This window comes from Trachemys scripta, chromosome 2 (assembly GCF_013100865.1).
Source record: "Trachemys scripta elegans isolate TJP31775 chromosome 2, CAS_Tse_1.0, whole genome shotgun sequence".
Taxonomy (NCBI): Eukaryota; Metazoa; Chordata; order Testudines; family Emydidae; genus Trachemys; species Trachemys scripta.
This window is the reverse complement of record NC_048299.1, coordinates 238,196,171-238,220,761: the sequence shown is the minus strand read 5'-3', so window position 1 is coordinate 238,220,761 and position 24,591 is coordinate 238,196,171. Positions and strand designations below refer to the sequence as shown.

General features: G+C 37.5%; 1 protein-coding gene across 1 annotated transcript; it reads left to right on the top strand.

Moving 5' to 3' along the window:
* Positions 1–855: 855 nt before the first annotated feature.
* Positions 856–23,986, top strand: CALB1 (calbindin 1). Its single transcript, XM_034763241.1, has 11 exons — positions 856–1,025; positions 1,527–1,603; positions 6,293–6,367; positions 13,649–13,732; positions 13,828–13,884; positions 16,407–16,484; positions 21,072–21,127; positions 21,222–21,261; positions 21,345–21,398; positions 21,569–21,640; positions 22,005–23,986. Exons 1-11 carry the CDS (start codon positions 944–946, stop codon positions 22,116–22,118), a joined length of 789 nt encoding a protein of 262 aa, XP_034619132.1. The 5' UTR covers positions 856–943; the 3' UTR covers positions 22,119–23,986.
* Positions 23,987–24,591: the final 605 nt, after the last annotated feature.

Sequence of the window (24,591 nt, the reverse complement as noted above, 5' to 3'; positions counted from 1 at the left end):
GGAGAAATTCTTGCTCCGCAGCTTATAATAGCTACGGGAGTCCTTTCCCTCATTGGTGTCTGGATCTTAAGTGGGAAGGGGCTCAGCTGGGAGATCTCCTCCAAGCCTGATGGAATAGTAGCACCAGCTTAGGTGGAGCATTTTCATATTGTGCCTATCCCAAGCGCACACCAGGGCATCTGAGCACATCCGTGGTTTCAAAGAGTTTTGTCTGAATGTAAAGACAAGCCCTGATTTGTAGCTCTCTACCTGTGTTACCTCCCTTGAAACTTTCCCAAGGGCATTATTGACTGTTTGTCTTTACAGAGACATTCATTCACATGTACACTACACCTCAAGATGTGTAGAGGGAGCATGGTCATACATAAACAGGCCCCGCAATTATCCACAGCTGCCCCAGCTCCAGCAGCAGCACACATTTAATGAACCTCATTGGCAAAACTATCACCAGCAACCCCTCCCCAGCCATATGTGTGTGGTAGCTTCAACTCTCTGCTGCTGACATAGCTCTGGTCGACAGGGACCATCAGAGAGGCAGAGGTGGGTGTGTGAGGAGAGACCAGGGCTGTCTCAGGGCCCCAGGGGCTCCCTCTGCTAGAGGAGCTGCAGCTTTCCAGCCGGCCCGAGTGGCTTTTAGCCGACGTTGGCCCCAGACGCCGGGTGAGGCAGGGAGAAGGGAGCCAGCTGGGGCACCCGCCCACCTGGCAGCGAGCAAGCCCTGGCGGGGCAGCCTCGCCCCCCGAAAGGAGGAGAGAGGCGGGGAGAGGGGAGGCGGGAGGCGGGAAGGAGGGAGGGGGCGGCCAGCGGGGGGCGTGGCCCAGGCGAGCCAGACGCGATAAATAGGGAGCGCGGTGCCGGCAGGAGGGTCAGCACCGCGGACAGCAGCGCCCTGCCCCAGCCCCAGCTTCGCTCTCCAGCCCGCTCGCCCTCAGCCACACGCGCCATGGCCGCGGAGACTCACCTGCAGGGAGTCGAGATCTCAGCCGCGCAGTTTTTCGAGATCTGGAATCACTACGACTCTGATGGTGACTATATTTCATTGCACCCCCCGTCCCCCGCAAACCCCGAGCCGGGGGGGCTCGGGCTCCCCCCTCCCACACACCCCGGCAGGCTCCGCTGCAAACTTTCCCCCAGGACAAGTCATAACTTTTCCCAGAGAGCCCGGAGCTCGAGCCCCTTGCGAAGCAGGCGGCCGGGGTGGAGCTGGGGCTATGCACTAGCGCCCAACCTTCTTAGCCTAGGGCTTGTGCGCCTTTAGCAGGGCAACTTTCAGGTTCCCCGTAAGTGGATTCAAATTTCAATGCCTCCAGCCGCAGCTAGGATGCCGCTGTTTTCTCTTCAGTAACTTTGCATGTAGATGCCTTTGGAAGGGCGAGGGGTGGCAGGAGACTGAGCCTAATTTAGCAGATTAAACAACCAAAAAGCCACCGATTTTTTAACACAAGGTTTGTAAATGTCATTTCCAGCAGCTGGAAGGAAGCAAATCAAAGGGTTCTAGGATGCTAACCATAACTCTTTTGTTGTAGGCAATGGGTACCTAGATGGGAAAGAGCTGCTGAACTTCATCCAGGAGCTTCAGCAAGCACGAAAGAAGGCAGGATTGGTAGGTTAATGTTTCTTCCTGCTTTATTTCATCTTAATGAAGAATTTCAAATGTTCAATCACTTAGCTGGTCAGGCAAAGGCAATGTTTAGAAATTGACACAAATCAAGCAGGATGCTCAGTCACTTTGGGAAATGTGGGGACAAGGGGTACCTGACAAGATACAAGTTAATATTTAGATTCCACCTTGATACTAATGCAAATGATTTTTCTGGCAATGTTAAAAAGTAAGAGTCCAGAAAAATATAGAACTGGCATTATTATCTAATATAGATTTAAAGCAAGACTTCTCTCTTTGCCTCACTCAATTATCTACCAATATTTTTAAATAACTCATTTTTCATGAGCTGGACTCATTTTTAACTCCTTCTTTCATGGGAAGTGTGTAGGCTTATCTGCATTTCTGCCCCTTGGTGGTCAATAAACAGATCTGCAGATCATTCTTAACTATTTATTTGCACTTCATTGGTTTTATGAAAGAGGAAAATCAATACTAAACCTTGATAATCAAAATTGGACAAGAGAGCAGAGAAATTACCTGGAGACTATTAAAATGTGGACAAATAGAGATGCATATTGGAGTTTAATTTGTAACAATTATAAATTCAGCACTTTCTTAAGCAAGAGAAAAAAGTTTTAAAGTAAGATGATACTATTATTTTTTTAACATTCTGAAAAAATAAAACCAAATGCCTCTAGATAAAGATATTAGTTTAAATACATAGTGACACTTCCTTACTGAATAAATAACTCCTAAAAAAAATCGGAAAATAAAATAGACCACTTAGCATCACACTAAAATATACAGCACGGTATAATGAAGCCTACTTAAATCCACTCTAAAAGATACTTCTAAAAGCATATAAGATAAAAGCGCACTAACTAGCTGATCTGTGTGTGTATGGGAGGGAAAGGGTTATAAATTCATATAGGGCTACATCAAAATTAAGAAATAAATGTTAGCTTTTGGATAATGAATTATTGTCTTTGTTTGGGTCTTTCTGTTAAAGGCTGGAGAACAAATGTGTACCAGTATTTTTATTTGTTTTGTGGAAAGTAACATCTTCCTACTAGCTTCATGAGTTAATACGCAGCTGGAAATCTGTCATCTATAATATTACATATAAAATTACATGCACACTCTAGATTCCTAATCTTTTTATAGCTGTTACTGTAGAACTAATATCCAAAAGCATAGGTAAATTTGATTTAAAAGGATACTCAGAGTACTGAAAATTATGTGAGATTGCAGCTTCTAGAGGAAAAGGATATGTATAATCTTAGTTTCTTTCCACAAGGAGAGCGAGGCAAGTAAATTACATTTAAAAGGGGAGGGGGAGGAGAAAAGCCTATTTCAATTCTTTCATTAGAATTAAATATTTTTAACATATTGAGATGGCAGTAACCATAAGTAAACCCAATTAAAAGATGATGTTCAAGACTGTATTTCGAACATATTTATTATTATGAATTGTAATTTTAAAAATAGTCCTAATGTAATGCTCAATGGATGAAAGATGCAGAGGTTTTACAACAGGAAAATGTCATTTTAAACTCATCTTCACATTTCTCAAGAGGCAATTTGCGTCATAATAAGTCATCTTCTACTTAAAAAATTAGAGTGTTCACAAAGTAATGTATAAGATGCTTGTAGGATTATTGTTGTCTCCCACCCACTTTACCATTTATGCCTTTTTAATAGACTCTGCCTGCACACTAGGTTATATTTTGAAAGTGCTTAGGTGTTTAATTAACTTTTCCTTTGTCATTACTCTGGTACAAGCTTATTTCTGGAATATTCTGCTGAAAAGACCAATCGACAGTAACAACACTGAACTTCAGTACTCTCATTGGATCATCTAGAGATTCTTGATATCTTGATCACTGAAGTCTTTTTTGGATTATGGATATGTGCCATCAGAGGTTTCAAATCTAAGCTGATTCTTGGATTTGGAGGGTCATTTGCCAAACAATCATCTCACTAGTTCACCTATCTTGCCTCACTGGATAACTAATTCAGTGGCTTTGAATTTTTTGCTCTTTGCCGGAACGGACACAATGAGAAGATAATGGATAATGGATGTTATATGTGATTTCTGTGGCTGTGCTGTCCCTTTCCCTCCTCCCCCATAAGCTTTTCTCATCATTTGCATCTGCATTTCAGATAGTTTCTCTTGCTCTGTATTTTTGGAATATTCAATTATGCATTCTTCATAGCTGGATTATACATCAGTCATGCTACATGCCTTATAGAATCTCACTGATTTCAGTCTTTGAACAAGATGGCTTAGCATTTCTCAGTGCTCTTCCCAGCTTCTTAACTGTCCTAATTGTTTTCTCATTACCTAACAACCATGTGATTTTTTTTTTTATTAATCAAATGACTATTGTGAAGTCCATCCTTTTGCTTTTTATTACTTCCAAAGAACAGTAGCATGCAATTTGATGCATGTTATTTCTGTGTCATGTAATACTGTCAGAAGGAGGTTACATTTGCAATTTTGTGTTTGAGCTATTTTTGGTGACATTTCATATTTTCCAACACCACTCTACCACATTACAGTATGTGAAATACAAAGCTGATATTTTACAAATGCTAAAATAAATAATTTTTTTGCAAAAAATAAAATCACAATTTTTAATCCCAAAAATATATGCTCAACCTCTTTTGGCCTACATTATACTTGGTATGTTCTCTCTCTTACTTCACTTTTGCCAGTTGCCAAGAGAGAAAATGTGTGGGGAAGTGGTTACCAACGGGGTTCCCAGCTCTCCTACTGTCTCACTGGGCGACCTTGGGGAAGTTTTTCAACATCTTTTCCTTGATTTATCCATATGTAAAATGAGAACAATATTTACCTACTTAATAGAGATAGTTTGACTTGAAGTTCATAGGTGCAACGGTACTGGTGTTACTATTGCACCATTCATCCTATGATTTCAAATCAGTTTACAAAAACTAATGTGTACATAACACCTCTTAGTCAGGTAAATATCTCCATTTTAAAAAGGGGAAAATGAGGTACTGAGAGGTCAAGTTACTTGTCTATGGTAACAGAGCAGCAAGTCTGTGGTGGAATCAAGATTAGAACTGGTTGAGTACTGGATACAATTATTTGCCACATAATATATCCAACAAATAAGTTATTCAAAGGATATTATTCAATCAGTTATAGAACTGATAAAATTAAAAAATGTATTAAGTGAATATTTTTTAGATGACTGACATTCTATTTTTTATATTGTAAGTGGTGACCATGCCTCTTTGTATGATTGTACAGTACCTTACATATTGTGGGTACTATTGGAAACAAAAAATAATATCAAAATATTTAATCAGGGCTAATTAGAATGCAGATATCTAGACTTTCAGGCCTGGACCTCAATCACTAAGCAAATACTTCTTCACTTTGAGATCCTTGTGTGAAAGGTGACATTGAAGGGCAAAGTATTAATAATCATGTCTTAATTACAACAATTGAAAAGTATTAACCACAACAGATGACTTTGAAACAAAGAGAACATTGGGCTGTGATTTGCTTTGTCATAAACACTTACATGTAATGCATTTAGCAATTTCTAGTAATACAAATTTTGGGCACTATCTAGTGGATTTGACTCAGGCAAAATTCCCAACAATTCCAGTGGAAGTTTCACCTAAGAAAGGACTGCAAAACTAGACTCTTCATAACATTATAGTCTCTTTTATTTTGATAACTGAGATATTATTTATACTACAGTTCTAAGCCCTGATCCTGCACGAAGGATCCATTAACATAGATCCTTGGACTCAGGAAGAGCCCAAAAGAAATAAAATGGGCTCCTCAAAGGTGAAGGAGTCTATACTAGTGGATCTGAGTCAGACTGATCCTTGGTGCGACTCCACTGCCATATCTTAAAGAGAAGCTGTCATTTTGAGACAAGTGTGTCATGGGAGCAAACATTTATACCAAAAGCATTTTGACATTGGCTTTGTGGATTTACCTTGTTATTCAGGATTGCTTTATATGTTTCAATAAGGGATTACTCTCTCACAACCTAGCCTCTCCTTACATTTGTTCTGGCAATGAAGTTACAGTCCTGCTTTTATGACATCATAAACAGTGAACAATACAAATGGCTGATGTATGAATTCCACTTATATGACTTCATTGTGAGATCTGTTTGGAGACTGGTCAAAAGAGGATAAAATCCAATTCAAATGAAAGTAACATAGAAAAATGTGAAAGGTAAATATTTTGGTGTCCCAATGTGTTCTATAAAAATTTCCCCTACTGTGAAAGACTTAAGCTTTGTTCATTTAAAAATGAAAACTGGAAAAACTGAATAGTATTCAACTATGAAATTTCATTGCCATTTGATTAAACAAAGGAACAGAAAGAACCACCTTCCAACAGATTTGTCTTTACATGTGAATATTCTCATTTTGAAAGGTAAAATAGAAGATCTGAATATCTAAAGGTCAGATTCTGCCACTCATTCCTATCAAGTAATATCGTATTGCTCAAGTAGTCCCTGTCATTGCAACAGGATAATTCAAAGTAAAGCACTACTTAGCATAAGACTGTCAGAATCTAGGCTCTAACTAGATTTTTATATATTATCTGGTAATTACTCATTGGTGTTGAAATACTTAGCACATATTTCTACATATTTTACAAATAATAATTCCATTATTGTGAATTTATAGGAATTAACACCTGAAATGAAAGCTTTTGTGGACCAGTACGGGAAAAGTACTGATGGAAAAATAGGAATAGTAGAGGTAAGCTAGTTTCTTTATTTCAGGCTCAGTCATGTTTATGTGCACAGAATGCTCTTAGTATAGTAATACAAAGATAACTTGAACATAATCTATAAATATATGCATTGTCTTGTATTTGCTGTAACAGAGATTTCTTTCCCCATCTCAGGTTCTTTAGTATTTTTTTTTCCACTGAGGCATTAGTGGAAAACAAAATATTTCTTTCTCCTTCTCAGACACTTCATTAGACTCCATTGAACATTACAGGCTTGAGTCAATAGAAATAAAGGAGACCATTATTATAGTTTTCCTGTAATGCATCTTTTCAGGAAATTCAAGTTATTAAAAACACTGATGTGCTGGAATATTGTGAACATTTTTTATCCTGAGTTATTCTGGAATTTGATTTTGAACTGGCCCTCCTTCCCACAACTCCTGTAGTGGGTGTGAAGTACAATTCAATGTAAATTGGCTAAGAATCTGATTTCCCTCCTTCTCCTCCTTTGTAATCATTGTACATAATGGTTATTATTTCTAATTAATGCATATGGTAAGGACAGAGGGGAAGGCTAAAATCTTGTTGACATTTTCAGCAATGTTTTGACAATCCAGTTAGTGAGAGATTTTGTTTACTTATGAATTCCTTTATTGAACACAGACAGAGAAACTGTAAGCAGAAAACTTTTGTTTGCAAAAGTTAGAAGCCCCTGCCACCTGCACTGCCCTGGGTTATATGGTACTCATGCTTTTCCATTGTGTAGACAACTTTCTAAGAAAGATGGACACTCATGGAACCATTTCCCTTCCCAATCCACACTACTTGGTTCTCAATGTTTAATTCTACAGATCAACAGGAAGGTATCCATGGGCTGGTGTACAGTTTATGAACCACTGTTTTAGGACCAGATTCATGACTCATTGAAGTCAGTGGGAGTTTTGCCTTTGAATTCAAAGAGATCAGGATTTAACCCTTAGAAAATACAATCATGTTCCCAGTTTGACTATCAGAAAAATATATCTGAACAATTTATAAAGAGCTCCTTGGAAACATGCTATTACTGCAACATTTGTATTGTGACTGACTTAGCTACAGCTATTTAGAATTGATATACTGAATAGAATATATAACAACCAATGAGATTTACAATATAAAATATCCTATTACCAGTATATATATAAATTATTATCTTGGAGTATATTCTCTTCTTTAGGTGTAATTCCCATATGTAACTTCCACATACTGCTAAAATATTCATGTCACTTAGTCTAAATGTACATGGATAAGTGAATTGTGACTCAATTTGTTAATTTCTTAATATATTTAAGATTAAACTGATTAAATTTTGACCAAACTTTTGATTAATAATCAGATTGAAAATTCTGCAAGTAGGAAAAGTTAGTGCAGGCATCTCTTTTTTTTTTTTTTCCCCAGATAAATAGATTAATAGTGTATGAAATTAAACTGGACAGTTTAAATACTTTTTTTTTAATAGAAGCATGCCTTTTTTATTCAGAGTACACATGACAGCCTCACATGAAGTGCGTACAGGCACTTCCTGAAGTGGTCTACTGGTTAGACAAGGCAACTGGAGGTTGCATCTCCTGAGTTCTATTTTTGACGGACTCATTATATGCCATTGGCCAAGTTCCATAGGGCCTGATCTTGTAAGGTGCTGAGCACCTACAACACTGACTAATGTCAATGGGTGCTGAGTGCATTTAGCAATTAACTGGAGGGCCTCAGCACCCTGGAAGGTTATAAGTAACTTTAATACTACTTAACATACATCATTGAATCAGTGTGAAGCTGAATTGTTTATAAAGTGCTGTGAGATCTCAGATGAAAGGTGCTGTATGTGCAAAGTGTTATAATAATCTTACAGATGATCAGTTAGACTTTGTTTTCCTGACCCTTTACATTTTCTAATTTAAAATGCCCAATGTTTCCAAAATTAATTCAGCTCATTTATATGCTGTATTATGAAGTCTCCCCACTCCAAAGTTCATGCAGAGTCCATGAACCATGCTTTTTTTTTAGTATAAATAAATGCAGCACTCAGTCATTCAATCACCATAACACATGGCACCTGAAGATTTTTAAAAATATCCTGATTAATAATTATTCCTCAGGGAAGATCTATTAAAGAGGAGTCCTGAATGGCCTACAGTAATGCATTTTCAGCTCTGCTGACTAGTTTAAGTGAAGCCTTAAAGTGCAGATACTGTCTTTTGCAGAACATTGCTGCAGTGAGTTCTCCGGCTTTTAACTAATTTCCCCCGCCTAAATATAGAATCTGACATATCTCTTACTCTCCTTCATAAGATACTCCGTCCCACTACCCACCCCAATATTTGGTCTGGTCAGAGCTTTCACTGACATGTAGATCTTAAAGTCCAAGCTTTTTATATCTCAGGACTGCAGTTATTCCGTATCCACATGATTTAAACGCTTATTCCTGTGAGGCAAAGTAACTACTTACCATACTGAAAATGGTTTTCTCCCCCTTCCAGATTAGAATTTTAAGAGAAATATATTGAAGCATGTAAATCAGGTATTTTAAGGAAAGGGTTAATATCAGCAAATGAGATCCATTCAGAGAATGATTTCTAGAAAACTGTTCATGTTGGTCTGTTTTAAATATTGTAGCTCCTTTTCCAATTAGGTAACAATCCCCTTCTTTGTTTAACAAGCTCATAATGAGAGGTAGAGGGGTCAAGCTAGTCTCAGCAGAAGCATCTTTCCAACCATGCTCTATTACTCATAAAACAGAGACAGCTGCCATATTCACCATAAAAATAACAGGAGCTCACACTACATTCACAAACTGTTTTTGAGTCCTTTGAGTCTGCCGTTGTAAGTGCTTGTGAAATTTCATACTCCTATTTAAACATCCTCATGAGCTACTGCTACTTTTATATTCTAAAAATTGACACCAGGCTTCCATGTTTACTCTCTTAATGACTTAGTCAAATCTGCTCCATTTACAAGTAAAAAGATGGTATGCCTAACTACAGTACTAACCCTGCCAACTCAATTAGTAATAAAAATTCCGCAGCTGAAACTTTATTAATGCTATTGATGCAAGAATCAAAAGAATCTAGCTCCCTTTCTCCTGCCGTATTGGTCCTACAATGCTAACAGGAGCAAAATAAATAAAATAGGGAAAATTTACTTTGTCAAAAATCTAGGCAAATATGATTTAATACTGAGTTATCAAATGAGACAGTTCACTTATCTATAAAACACTAATGCAGAGAAAGTGGTACCATATATGTTTCTCTCAGGCCTATGTGGAAGTTACACACCTACATAAAGGACAGTAAAACTTAAAGTAATATTTTTATTGGCAGTGGTAAAATATTTTGTACCTTAAATACAGTACTGGTAGTTGGTTGTTCTTTGGAAAGTTAGACTAATCCTTTCAGAATTCACTATCAGTTAACTGTAGCTACCAGTAAGTCACAATGGGAATGTTGCAGTGGCAGCACGTTTCTCCTTTAAACTGTACACATTAAATATCTTCTGATTGTGAAACTGGGAACTTGTCTATATGATCGAAGGGTTAGATCCCAGTCCCACTGAAATGAGTGGAAGGAATTCCTTTTGCTCTCGATGAGCTTAAGATCTAAACCTAGAAATAAGTTCTCAAACTGGTCCATGGACACCTTCCTGTTCTGCAGAATGAAACAAGTAATGTTAGTCACTGAACGTTACAAAAGGGACCAGCCCTGTGCCCCATTTACATACTCACTTTTTACCATAACTACACTAATGGAGGACATTCTTCCTTATGGAAATGAATATTGGTTATGCCAGTTAAGTCCCGACACTAAGGGACAACTTGTAGCAATTAGCTACCGGGTCAAGTAAGGTGTGGTGTGGAAACTGATCACCCCAAGGGGAGCCTGGGAGATGTGCCTTAGGGAAGCCCAAATCCCACTCTGAACAAGCCGGGGAACAGGCTACACTATCCTTTTGGGCTCCTTGTGCTCTCTCATCAACAATGCTTGGCCTGTCGTGATCTGGCCCTAAAATAGCTACAGCCTTAAATATACATTGGGGGCAAATTGGCCTGAACAGACAAACTAACAAAGGAAAATGTATTTTAAAAATGCTACAGTTGGTGAGAGAAACAAAACAAGGAATATTAGGAGAGGTTAGCTGCACTACAGCTAGCCACCAACCAAATTCATCCACTAGGATATAAATAATACATCTGACAGTGAACAGGGTAGCACTCATCACTTGGTAGGGACATGTGTACACAACCTAACTGGTATTTTGTTCCACCAGTCATAACCTACAGTATGTGAAAAATCTCTAATTCATGACAAAGTACCTACACACTCTCAAACATACACACACATCTGTACCATAGCTGCTGAATAAATAAGGATGACTTTATCACTAACAAATGTGGTAACTTCAGATAGCTGATAGGTTTACCTATACTGAGTATAAATAGCAATATTGAAAATCTGGAATTTTTTACATACTCATGAAGATTTGTAAAAACTAATGTCTAAATACACATAGGAGCCTAATTTAGGCACATAGGTGGCCTGATTTTTCAGAATTGCCAACCACCCACCAACTTCCATTGACATATGCAAAATGCAATATTTCAATGAGAGCTGCTGGGTGTGCAGTGCTTCTGAGGCCATTTATTTGAATGCCTGATTGTGGATTTAGGAGCCTAACTTTAGGCCACTATTTCTATAACTCCCAACTTTACAATTAGACAATGACTTAACATTCAGTAGTACTGCAAGGGCTGTGCTGTGCTAAACTAACTTTTCTTGACAGTAACTGGAAGTCCTTGTAGAGGCTGAATATTTTATGGTCTTATACCTAAAGATCTGAAATTACTATGCCTGTTAACCTCTTACAAATACCTATATAATAACCACATGTCCGTATCAATGTGCACCACTTCCCGTTGTCCAAGTGCAATAATCCCATAGCCCATTGATATCAGCCAAGTGAATGGAAGTGGTGTTTTACTTCTGATCTCACAATTCCTCCACTGGGAGAGGTAAAGGAGGAGACCTTTGGGGAAGGGAAGTAAATTCCACGTCTCTGAACTTTTCCCATGTGCTAATACTAAAGAAACAGATCATACACCCATATCTATTACACACACACATGTATGCACACTCGGTTTCTACCTATCAAGGAATGGAATTTTGAACATTTGAGTCAGAAACCTCATTTTACATTGATTAGATTTAGTATTCAGTAATTTAGCAAAATCTCTCAGGATGCACTTTGCTATACTTGATAGTCTATACCAATTGCTCTATTCTTGCAAGTCAAATGAGTGATGTGCCGTTATATTTGTTAAATGTTGATACAATTTAAAGTGATTTTTTGCAGTGGTAATTTTTGAAATACAGATGCTCTATTTCCATCTCCTTGAAACATGTTAAAAGACACCTATGGAGTGAGGGACAGGAGTTGCAGGCAGCTATGGTCCCATTGGAATTCAGCAACTAAGCCCCAGTTTTGCAATCCCAATTCAATTGCAGTGAATTGGGATTGAAATAGGGGTGGAGATAAGATCTGAAATGCACAGAAAAGAACAGAATTTTGAATCCAGTCTTGACAAGGCTACAAGGAGGTGGCACCTGTTACTGCTGTTTTTACAAATGGATGCATTTAAGAAGAATTTTAACACCAAAAGGAAGGTGTCTGCCTTCCCCTTCTCTGTACCTATGTTTTCAAATTTCTTCTCTTTTCCATTTCTTCTCCCCGGTTTTCCTATTTTAATTAGAGCTGATCAACATTTTTTTCAAACAAAAAGGTTGTTTGTTCAAAAATGGATTTTTTTTATAATATATATTTAATTAACAATTCTTTTCCTTTGGAAAAAAGTCATTTTTATGTTTTAAATGATAGAAAACATTATCCAAACCATCATCAAGTTTTCATTTTCCAAAATCTGGGTTTCCAGTAAATGAAATTTTTCAATAATTATTTTAATAAAGCTAAAAAATTTTGAAAAATGAAAATGGTCCTTTTCAACTACTTCAGAATGAAAACCACGTCACTATTATTTGTGAAAACAGATTTTCATCAGGTTTTGAGTTTTCAGGGCATATTCCTTGAAGTCAATGGGATGGGTTGAAGGGCTGAGTCCCCCTCACCTTGCAGTTCTGGTTCTTGAATTGGCTTTTCCTCAGCAAGGTCTCATGCTTGGGGCTGACAAATGGCTGTGGTTCCAGGATGGATTTCCATCTATCTTCCATATTTTCTTTCCTTGTTCTCTCTTCTCTCCTCCTTCCCTCATTGGTTTCTCTGCTTGCCTTACTGCACCTTTGCCTTCTCCCTTTCACTATCCTTTTCAGCCTTTTCTTTTACTCAGTACCCACATTTCCATACAATTATCCTTCACCCTTGCTCTCTGTATCTGCCATGGTTCTTTGCATTCTCCCCCCTTTGCTCACCTATTCACTCCTACACACTTAAGCTTTTACCACACTTTTCATAACTCTGCATTTGTGAATATGAGGCGCCTCTCTCACCCTTTCTCTAGGCCTGCTGGTTCACTCCTTTCCCTCTGATCTTCATTTGTGTCTGCTCTTGAGGAACGTATCAAAAGCAGGGAGCCAAAGGCCACTGAGAGGCATGCTCCCCGTTCTAATGTACAGGAGATACTCCAGCAAATGGCACGTGGCTCCTTGGGTCATCATGGAGAGTACTGATTACCAAGAGAAGAAAGGAGAGCTGATCAGGGTTGTACAGCGCTCACATCAAGAGTAAGATAGGGAAGGCATCTCTGATTTCTATTAATGAAGAGGACAGGTGGGCCTGTTTGTGATCGGTTAGAGAGCCACTGAGAAAGCAACATCACTCGACATGTTGGAACAATATGGAACAACCTTTAAGGACCTGATTCTGTGGGAATCTGCACAATGAGCAGATGAAAAATTGGGGCCTGAGAACCTGATCCAAAGACAACTGAAGTCAGTAAGAGTTTCCTAATGGCTTCAATGGCATTAGAGCAGGCTCCAAATTAAATGTAACAACCTGTTCGACAGTTGGGAGTAAGAGCACACAATTTAAATCTTACCTGGAGAGTAAGACAATGTAATGACTGTATTTGTAAAGCTCCCCAATACCCAACTGAGGTTCTTGGTGTGTGCTGCAAGACACATTATAATACAACTAAACAGCCAAATAACGGGAATTGAAAACAATTTTTAACTTGTCACTAGAGCCCGACTAAGGAAGTTATCTGTTCTCAAAGAAACCGTTGCAGTTTTAAAACAAACTTTAAACTTGCTTCAAATCTGTTACAGCTTGCTCAGATATTACCAACAGAAGAGAACTTCCTATTGTTCTTTAGGTGTCAGCAGCTAAAGTCAAGTGAAGATTTCATGCAGGTACTGTATCCCATTTTTCCTTTTGTAAAGTCATCCAGGTCTAGATTTCAAATAAATAGATACATAAATAAACCTCTTTCAATTACTAATTGCAGACCTGGCGAAAATATGACACTGACCATAGTGGCTACATTGAGACTGAAGAACTTAAGGTAAATTGATGATTATTTCACAATGATTATACAGATGTGTGTGTATTACACGATAGTACCGATAGTACTGATATATATGGCTGTTGAAATGTAAAACACAACTGGCAAGTGATAGAAACTGATGTTTCTATTACAGACAAATTGAAGTGTAATTTCTATTCTGATAAATGACTCTAAAAATGGCACTGAGTGCAAATCCATGTTTGTCCCCCAGTGATTGCCAAATAACAAGTGCTCAGTTTAGAAGTAAAAAGATGTTTTTAAACTAACCGCCCTACAAACTTAGCTAGGACTGAGAGAGAAAGTGGGTTCTTTCTCCCAGCTGCATCACTACCATTACTAAACATTCTGTGGTCCAATTTAAGCCTTCAGTGTACCTGTGCAACACTGTTGTTGCCATACTAACTCCTGTGCAACACACTGCAATCCCATTGCCTGTGCTCTGTTTGCATAGGTATGACTGATGAGATCTTAGCACATTTGATGCACAAGCAACAACAGCATCCAATTTGTTCTATTAGCTGTGTCGGCTCTGCAGTTAACAGTAGTAAAAAGCAGCCCATACTTATTCTTGTCACTAAAGCTAGCAGATATTGTTTGACTCTGAATATACATGGGGAGCAAGTCCAAGTGGGAAAGTGTCATTTGTACATAACCATTTTTCTATGTAGAATTCCACTTCAAGTAATGCTCTGGTGCAGATCCTCAGTTGGTGCAAACTTTCATAGCTCCACAGGACCTCAGCTGAGGACCTGGCCCTGTGTACACACTGGTTGAGACCAATTGTCTTGTCCATATGCAGAATTCTAGACAAGAACTGCACATACATTAACCAAAGCATTCAAAAGTCAAATTGTCTGAAATCCTTAGTAAAGCTTTATAAAAGCAAAACTCACCTCATAAATCCATGTAGCCAAATTGTCTTTTTTTCTCCATCCTCTTTGAGCTGCTCTGGTAGTGCAAAAGAGCTGAAGAATGTCTGTATCTCCTCTGCTGAGGATTCCCACCTCACAGAAGAGATGTCAGTTGGCATAGTCAGCTCCTATGACCCTGGTATACAAGGGGCTACCCCCTCCCACCTACGCTCCCACATACAGGAGTGTCAAAAGGGAGATGAGATCAGGAAAGAGGCACAACTGGTGCACATTGTATCTAGCAATCCCTGGTTGTTGGACAGTCCTCAAGGGACTGTTTCCAGAGAGTATAGTTTAGACCAGCCACTAAAGGCTGGGCTAATGAACAACCAGAAAATCTTAAATGGCTCCCCATCTCTGCTGTGCTGAGCAAATCTCATCTGCATCAGAAAATCTGCATCATTTTCATCCTTTCAGAACTATATACTATAGCTTGTTTTTTTTTTTTAAGGTAGTGATCAATAAAATACTTCTCTTGGCAAGTATGAAAATATTATTATGCATTTGCTGTAACTGGTTTTACTCCCCACATGAAGCACATATGATCTAAATTTTAAAGCACATATGATCTAAAATGTTTACATGAAATCTGTTCACAACATTTCTGCGATAGTTTTAATATATAGCACAGGTACAGAGAGACCTGATGAGAAAATATATAGTATGGTAGTGACAGTAGGACCCAATAGCTCTCATACTTGTATTTCAAGTTCAGGGGCATTATGCATACATGACTGGGAGGGGAGATGGCTCATGAGGAAAATCCTATCTTAAAATGTGGTCCAAACTGTGGAAAAAAAGCAATGGCACTCCAAAACATGAGATAAAGAGGTTAAACCAGCTTCGTGTGTTCTTCACTGAAAATTGCCAGGTATGCACAGTTCTCAAGACTTGCAGACGCCTTGCTTAATAAATTAAGACTTTTTTTAATGTCACTTATCTAGGACAGTTGTTCAAACTAATCAGGGGGGAAAACAAAACTTCATTCTTTAGAGTAAAAGAAGCTGCTGTTGAAGGTCAGGAAGAAACCTTGCCAGTTCCTCTCAAACTAGCAAAATGGGCAAAGTGCATTTGCAGTATGTGTGTGTGAAGGAGCAAGAAGGTTTCACCTTCACCTGAAGCATCAGGTTACTGCTGTAGGCAGGAAAGTAGACTGGATTAATCATTAATCTTTTCTGTAAAACTATTCCTATATTTCAAGCAGTGACTAGGAATCCAAGTTTTCCTATGGGTCTCAAGGTTAATTAATGTAGTTTACTGTTAAAATTAATTAGTACACAGTATAGCTGGATGCCAAACTACTTTTCCAGACTTCTGTATAGTACAACAAAAGGCATATTATGCACAAAGCTCTGTGGGAATCTTTTTAAAAATAAGATGATGCAGTATACTTGGTCTGGTTAAAAGAATTTTTGTTGTCAGATATACTTAACATGGAAATTACTACTTATTTTCATACCTATTTTACATTTCAGTAGTAAATATGTAAAACTAGAATTTCCCAGACTGCCTCTAGACTGAAATTAGAGTACAATAATGAAAGTAACTATTCTGTAATCATTTTGGCTTTGGAGCAAATATTCACCTGTGCTTACTTTACTTTCACAGAGTTTTTTGAAAGATTTACTACAGAAAGCAAATAAGCAGATTGATGATTCCAAGCTAACAGAATACACCGAAATAATGGTAAGATTATTCAGACATTTCATCCATAAAAGCACAGTATTGTGCACATCTATGGCCACTAACTTCTCATTTAAAGGCTCCCATTGACTTGAATGAGAATCAGTTTGGATCCCTATTGTGCAAAATAAGACATCACACCTTAGAGATCATAGTCCAAGCCAAGGAGGCATATCAGGTAATTCGGTAGCTATGTCACCTTTGGCTGTGATCTGTAAATTAAGCCATGTTGGGCCTAATATAAGTACAGGAAATCTTCAAGGAACTTTAAGTGTTGTTGACAAACCAACACCACAGCATGTACTAAGCACTTTGCCACCAAAGGTTCTTTCCTTTCAGGTAAGATTAAAAACTGAAGCTCTGAACACTTGTTATTAAAGATCCAACTGCACTTGTCATAAGAATAAGCAGATTAACCTGTGCCTGAGCCAAATTCCAATTTAACTAATTATAGTCTACCTACCCATTCCTTTTTAGTTTACTTCATTTCTTGTCCTGCACTGTTGTGCTGTATTGCTTGCATTATTAAACAGGTGCTACATTTCAGCCTAGATTTGGCTGCATCTTGGTGATGAATGAAGCAATTCTTTGTGTAATCTGCAAAGGCCAAGGGCAATGGGATAGTTCTGGATGAAAGGCTCTACACCTCAGCTTTAAGTTACTGCATGATTTAGCGTAGGGCACAAGGAAAGAAAAGCTGAGTAAGATTGCCCAAAATATAAATTATGGTATGTGTTCATTAAATACTTAAAAATACTAGAGTGATCTTTGTTTTTAATTCCATGGCATAGAACCTGATGATTATCTAAAATGATCTATAGGGTCTATGATGCAGGCACATTTGTTTGGCATATATTTATTACTTTTCTCTAAGTGTCCCTTGCATATCACTGATGGAATAGTAGTGCACACAAGTAGCAGTGGGGTTTAATCCATCCTCTCAGAGGAAGGGCCCAGAATCTCTGGTAACCATTTACCATACTTCTTTGACCTTTAGAACCCTAAGGACACATATGCCTGTTCTTAAACTTCTCAGGTAGGGAATGGAAGCAGAATATATTCTTCCCCCTGCTATGCCTCCCTCTGTTCCTCTTCTTTCCCTTTCCTCACAGCTACTAAAGGAATCTTACCCTACATTTGTGACCACTCTTCCAGTAGATACCAAAATATGCCTCAATCCTCCTTTTCTATGAATGGGCAAGGAACATACCTGCTAGTCTTCAAGTACAGAATGCTAAATGAATTTGGGGTGTGGGTTTTTTTTTGTTTGTTTGTTTTTTGCCAGTTCTACACTTTTTACTGCCTTCCTTGTGCCCTACGCTAGTGTGAGAAGGGGAACCTAATAGCAGGGCAAGCCTCATAGGCAGGTGGGATAGAACAAGCTCTGCTTCAATCCTAGCCAGGCCTATCCTTAAACATAACCAGACTCGCCCTCCTCTATAACTCCTGAACACAGGACTCTCTAGTGGCCTCCATGTAACTGTCAGTGAGATTTGTGTGTTCCAGAGAAAGAGAAGAAGAAAATTCCCTGTTTTTAAGAATGGCCAAAGTCGTGATATTTTGCTTTTGCTTTGCCAGCAACTTGGTTTCACCCTAAAATATTTTAGGGGTTTAACATTTCAGGCTGAAATGCCTCAAACTGACCCCAACTATGAGAGAAGTTAATTAAGACAAATATCTAGTGATTCAGTTTTCTTATGATAAGCTATGTCTAGAAATCTCATGACCGATTAGTTGCAGAAAGTGTTACACACTGGAGAAATAAATCTCACATCCTTAACCTTCATGCACTGCAATTTTTATGACTCTTTAGCCCAGATGTGCCCTACATTTGGACCTCAGCAAGTTGAAACAGTTATAAAGAATTAACACTATAACTAAGTGATAAATGTGATGATATGCCATCTCCTCAAAAATTAAAAGGGAAAAACTAACAAACAGAAAACATAACAGGAGTTAAGGACACTTACCAGTTAGAAAAAGGGAGAGGCATCTAACAACCAGACATAAAATAGCCACATTAGGGCTGTAACTGCTTGCCTCTGCCAAGTTTAAAGCCCCCTTCCCCTTAAAGGTACACTGGGAAGAAGTTCCTATGAAGGCTAGGGAGGGTTAGAAGGCGCCAGGTGGTCACACTGGAATGTATGCCTGCAGAAACACTCATTTCTCTATACTATCTCTGTATCACTAATTTGTTTTATTAGGAAAAACTTTGCTTTTTCCTGCAGCATGAATTTTGTATTTAAAGGGGTACAAACAAATTGATACAGGTGTGTGATTCTGCCCCCAACCACTGTACAGCTAAACTTACTGTAACTGAAAGTAAAGGGGTGGGGGAGAGAAGGGAGAAACCCTTTGTTTTCAGCTACACCCCCAACAACTCTTTGTACAGTAAGTTTCCCCTGATGCTTTTTCTCAAACTTTCACACAGCAAGAGGGAGATAACATTTGAAAATAGGAACATAAAATTGTACAGTGACTGGGAGAGGAAGTCACAGGCAGTCTAATATCTCAAAGTCCTGCTAACTAAATTTTAAAAGGTCTTAATTTCAAGTTAGCCATGTCTCTTAAGAGATTAGAGGCAATGCAATTTGCTGACTTTTCACTGTATCTATGATACATTAAATATTACGTTTTAGGCAGGAAACCAATTTCTAATACACAACAGGATCCTGGAAAATAGTTTAAAATAGTATATAATATTTTGTAAAATCACATTAACATATATATTTCTATTACATGAAAACTCAATTTGATGGAAGTTACTTAAATATAGTTCTTATATAAAATTAACTACATGTCAATAGTGGAGACCTTTTGTTATTAATACTTAAGTGTTTATAGGGGTTTAAAGCTGGGAATAAGCTAAGCATGAGACATTAAGTCAGTACTGTTTTCATTCTATAAGTAAGATTATATTTATTAGCTACTTAATTCACTTGTAATAAAATTACAAGCTCAAAATTTTCTTGAAGTGCATGGCATGAGGCAGATTCTGATCTCATTTACATACGTGTGTGTGTGTGTGTGTGTATGTGTAGACTTGGCAACCAATTGAATAAGGATTATAAATGTTGTCTTTTACATGAAGATAGCACATCTAGATGGAATTGAAGTGAACACCCCAACCTACGTTTTAAGATTTAATTTTAGCTACTATACTTTATTAGATTTTAAACTGAATTATTTTCCCTTTTATATGCAGATTTATGTACACTATGTATTAAATCATGACTCAAGACCAAATATACTATTCAGTAGCTTTAAAAAAAAAAAAAAAAAAAAAGCTGTACTTTTTGGTCTCTTTATTCAATAGACAACAACCATATGGCACTGAATCTTGATCTGAGGTTAAAATAATGTTTAAACAGGTTCAGTAGAGGATGTTGGATACCATGACTATAGCTTATGTGCCATTTGTGAGTGGCCAAATTCTGACCTCAGTGATACAGGTATAAATTAGGCATAGAGATTAGATAACTCACGAACAAAGTCAGCTCCCAGACTGCTGCACAGGGCAGCACAGTATGGGGAGAAGGTGACCAGCCCTCTGTGGAGAAAGAAGTGGTTCAGGACTATTTAGAAAAACTGGACGAGCACAAGTCCATGGGGCTGGATGCACTGCATCCGAGGGTGCTAAAGGAGTTGGCGGATGTGATTGCAGAGCCTTTGGCCATTATCTTTTAAGGTCAGGCTTGACAAAGCCCTGGCTGGGATGATTTAGTTGGGATTAGGTCCTGCTTTGAGCAGGGGGTTGGACTAGATGACCTCCTGAGGTCCCTTCCAACCCTGATATTCTATGATTCTATGAAATCTGGAATATCCCTATTCAAATCAGTTGAGTTACAAACAAGAGCCTTTGTGGGTCTTTAAAATATTTTGACACTATAGTCCACACATAAAACAATCAGAATTCAGCAGTACAAAATGGAACCACAGTTGAATTCAGCTGTAGTGATTACTGTGAATACTGGTCATTAGGCATAGAGATTAGATAACTATGCATATTGCTACTGGTGCAGCTGTTTGTGTCCCTCCTTTATATTGACCAAGTGAGGTATTTGGTTGTAGGAACTGAAGTGGAAGCAATTTCTTTTATTTGATGTTTTCAAAGATAGAAAGGTTAGAAACCCTTTCCTTAAAGCCCTTTGGCTCTGGACAATGGGTGTTGCATCTTGTGGGAGTGACAATTATAACCTGAGTGACCTGTCATGATTTAAAAATACTTAAGTGGACCTTGCTCAGTTTTTGCAAGATGTAAATGCGCTTCCATGCACATCTCTGATTTGGGAAGTTCACTGTGAATGGAGCTGGATTTAGTGAACATTTCAACACAACTATCAGAGTTGAGCAAACAGTTCCTTACCAGGATTTTATAGTAGAATAACTAGTTATGAATTTATATTTTCAATAATTTGTAAACTTGCTTATGGTAAATGTACCATACAGCAAATGTGAGTTTATTGAATTAGGTTCCTATATTATATTTAATTAGTACCTTCCCATTGCTTTTAGATTTCCCAAAGAAATACTTTATTTCTTTGCTGTGCTGATCAATACTTTAATAATAAATATCGACATTTATTTCAGCTGAAGATGTTTGATTCAAACAATGATGGAAAGCTGGAACTTACTGAAATGGCCAGGTATGTTTTTATACCTATATCATCTAAGTATTGCATGTCAGTTGCCATTATGGAAAAAAAATAATTGTTTGAACTCTCATTTTTATCTCCAAAGTTTACTACCAGTGCAGGAAAACTTTCTTCTTCAATTTAAGGTATGTAGCTTTACATTTTGAAGTTTGAACATGTAACACTATATATTATTCTTCTAACTCTTGGCTTTCTTTTTGATTTTTAGAGTGTCAAAATGTGTGGGAAAGAGTTCAATAAAGCTTTTAAGCTGTATGATCAAGTAAGTGATCTGAAAAATATTATAAAACTCGCCTTTTATGCACGGATTGAATACTCGTTGATATCACTTAAATTTTCTGAATTAGGGAAAAATAGATTAGGTGTAATGCTACAGTAGCCAAAATGAAAAACAAATGCTCAAAAATAAACATTGATATTAATATTTTTCAGGATGGCAATGGATACATAGATGAAAATGAATTAGATGCATTACTGAAAGATCTGTGTGAAAAGAACAAAAAGGTAATTCTAGAGCTTTTCTTAATGATTAGTTTAAATTGGGATTTTAAGGAGAGTTTAAATCCACCCAATTACGATAGAGCTGCTAAATCATAATTCCTGAAGTGCAGGACAATTAGAAATCTTGGCAGAAGTAATAATGTAATTCCTTAACTAAGTGAGCAACAGTGTTATAAATTGGCTTCAGAAACAATTAATATCAACAATCTAGTGTGCATGGATGTGAATTGTATGCAAGCACTTAAACAAATGGTACTGTTGGGCGGGCAGGCACCAGACAGATCTCCTCCTTCCCCCTCCCCTCCCCATTGGCAACTGTAGTTGGTAACTAAACTGGATTATAAAGCATTATCTGTTCTTTAAATAGGACTTAGACATTAACAACCTGGCAACATACAAGAAAAACATCATGGCCTTGTCTGATGGAGGAAAGCTTTACCGAACAGACCTTGCTCTTATTCTTTCTGCCGAGCAGGATTAGAGACCTCCTGTCACTTCAATTTAACTAGTGATATACTGTATCAACACAATAACTGTGCACTATAAGGGAGTAGCCTGTACTTTCTTTTATATCTGTAAATTTAAACCGCATATAATTAGCCATGATGTGTGGCACATTCTTTTCAGTCTGTTTCTATACTGTTTGTAATGTACAGTTTTTGTAATTATAAGATTGATAAAGAGAATGTCTGTTTGGGCCAGTCTGTATATTCAAGAAGAAACTAAAAGACATTTTTTTGCTTTCATAAAAATGGCTGGAGAAAAATTTAAAATTCTGCTAAGACTGTTTTGTTCATCATATCCTTTGACATTTGCAACATTTCTGTTCAATGACACATATTAAGTAAAAGCCCAGAGACCTCTTTTAGTGTATGACTAAATACAGGTTTTTAAATGCAGAATGTAAAAATGCTGTTTTCAAGTAGGAAAGATGACCAGGGATGTTTGAACTGAAAGAGATTTACCAAGCTGGTGAGAAATATTTTCAGTAGTCCGACTAGCTACTTGCAAATCTATGCTCCTTGCGGTTTTGCAGTAAATAAGGAGAGCTTACGAACTTATGGGATACAGACATAACATCTATAAACAGCAGATATCTGGAACAGCTACCAGTGCTGCTGTTCACAACCAATGTTATTTTCCATTTAGTTGTTTAATTTCACTAAATTTAAATAAGGTGATAAGCACCTAAGAAATACAAGAGACAGAACTTCTTGACAAACCTTTAATCTATTTTGGAAACCTGGCTAAACTACAGATAGGATAATTAATACACACATTCGCATAATACAATAAGTGTAACTCAAGAAAATTGCTGTGTCAGAGAATATGACAATCCATTTTCTAAACTATTTGCACATATTGCAGGTTAAAATTATTGTAGTAAACTGCTGATTTTAAATCCTATTCTGTGTAACCTATAATTAAATTTAATATACTAAGACTACCCGCGTCTAGTTTGTCTACTTCCTGGATTTTCTTAGCAAGTAGAAAACAAAGAAATAAATAATTTGTTTTAAAAGTGTGCTTCCTGCATCTGACACTAAATTTCTAATGGAGAAAATTATTGGAATTTAATTTAAGACTAAAAAACAATCAGTTTCTCAAAGTACGAATTCAACACCAAGTCTAGTCGTTTATATATCAGACTCTAAATTAGATTACTCTGCAGGGGAATTTTTTTTTAAAGCAGAAAGCACACTATGTAATTGCTCCTGTCTTTTTTTCTGATTGTGCTCTGTAGGCCTGGGTCTCCTTTTACTTACACCAGTTTTATGCCAGCATAACTCCACAGACTTCAGTGGCGCTGCTCCCAATTTATAGCAGTGTGAGAAGAGAATTAGGTCTCTGTCTTAATATCAATCAACCTAAACTGCCTCTACTTAAAGTGTGTTGTTTCAGAAGCAAACCCAGCTCAATAGATTATTTTATTAGCTGGACACAATACCTAAAATGCCTCCACAGTAACTTATCTGACAAACAGGGGCAAATCAGTTTAATTAGATACAAGTGGTCTCAAGCAGCAAGTGTATTGGGTACTCTCCGATCTTGAGATAGATGTAATTAGAAGATAGGAGGAGGAGGCAACAGAGTGATTCTTGGTGGAAAAAGATAATACACTAAGAAGTTTAAAGTCAGATCAAGACAGGTCAATGACAACCTCACTCCAGGCACAGTGATCTAATTACTCAGCTTCTGGTTCACCTCTTTTCTCTATGCAATGTAAAGTATAATTGTGTATTTTAAGTGAAGGAACAGTGAATAAATTATCTGCCTACAAGCTTAATATATATGATTAAAGTGAATTGTGGATAGATTTTGTTCATTCTGTGCACATGAAGCAATGGATTTTGCCTTATTTTAACACTTAAAAGTAAAGGTGGAAAAAATCTTGTACTGTAATAATATCTGTGATTTAAAGTGACTGTTTGGTACAATAATTAGACTGAAAAATTAGGTAGTTAAATTGTTTTGACAGAAAGTCATCATCTAAACTTGAATCTGGCTTCTAGAAGAACACAAGAAAAGTTGCCTATCAAAGATTTGTTCCAAAGTCTCACTTCTACCATTCCTATTACAACCAGCTGCCTTGTGGTTCTATACAGAATATAGAAAGAAGATTTGAGTCATCTACATGTGCAGTGTTTCTTAAATCATGCATAACAAGCCCATATTTCCACTGAAGTATAGCAATTAAAAAAGACAGGCTAACAACGATGTGTCTTATGTTAATACAATGTCAAGTCTAGCAAATATAGTAAGTCGGGATCACTGTAAAAATGCCTGTTTTTTAAAACATCTGCATCTCCCTGGAATTGTTCCTCAAAGTCTGGCACATGATTTCAAGAGGTGCTGAAGACAACAGGAGTTGGTGATGGTCAAACCCTAAGTTTGCTTACTCTGTGAGATCATACTGAAAGAATAATAGCTAAACTATTAATTATAGCTGGGGC

Bases quoted from the DNA above. Each gene is read 5' to 3' on its own strand.
- CALB1 (XM_034763241.1), top strand. From the start codon at position 944: ATGGCCGCGGAGACTCACCTGCAGGGAGTCGAGATCTCAGCCGCGCAG. The intron at 1,026-1,526 runs GTGACTATATTT...CTTTTGTTGTAG, and splicing joins GAATCACTACGACTCTGATG to GCAATGGGTACCTAGATGGG. The intron at 6,368-13,648 runs GTAAGCTAGTTT...AATCTGTTACAG, and splicing joins GAAAAATAGGAATAGTAGAG to CTTGCTCAGATATTACCAAC.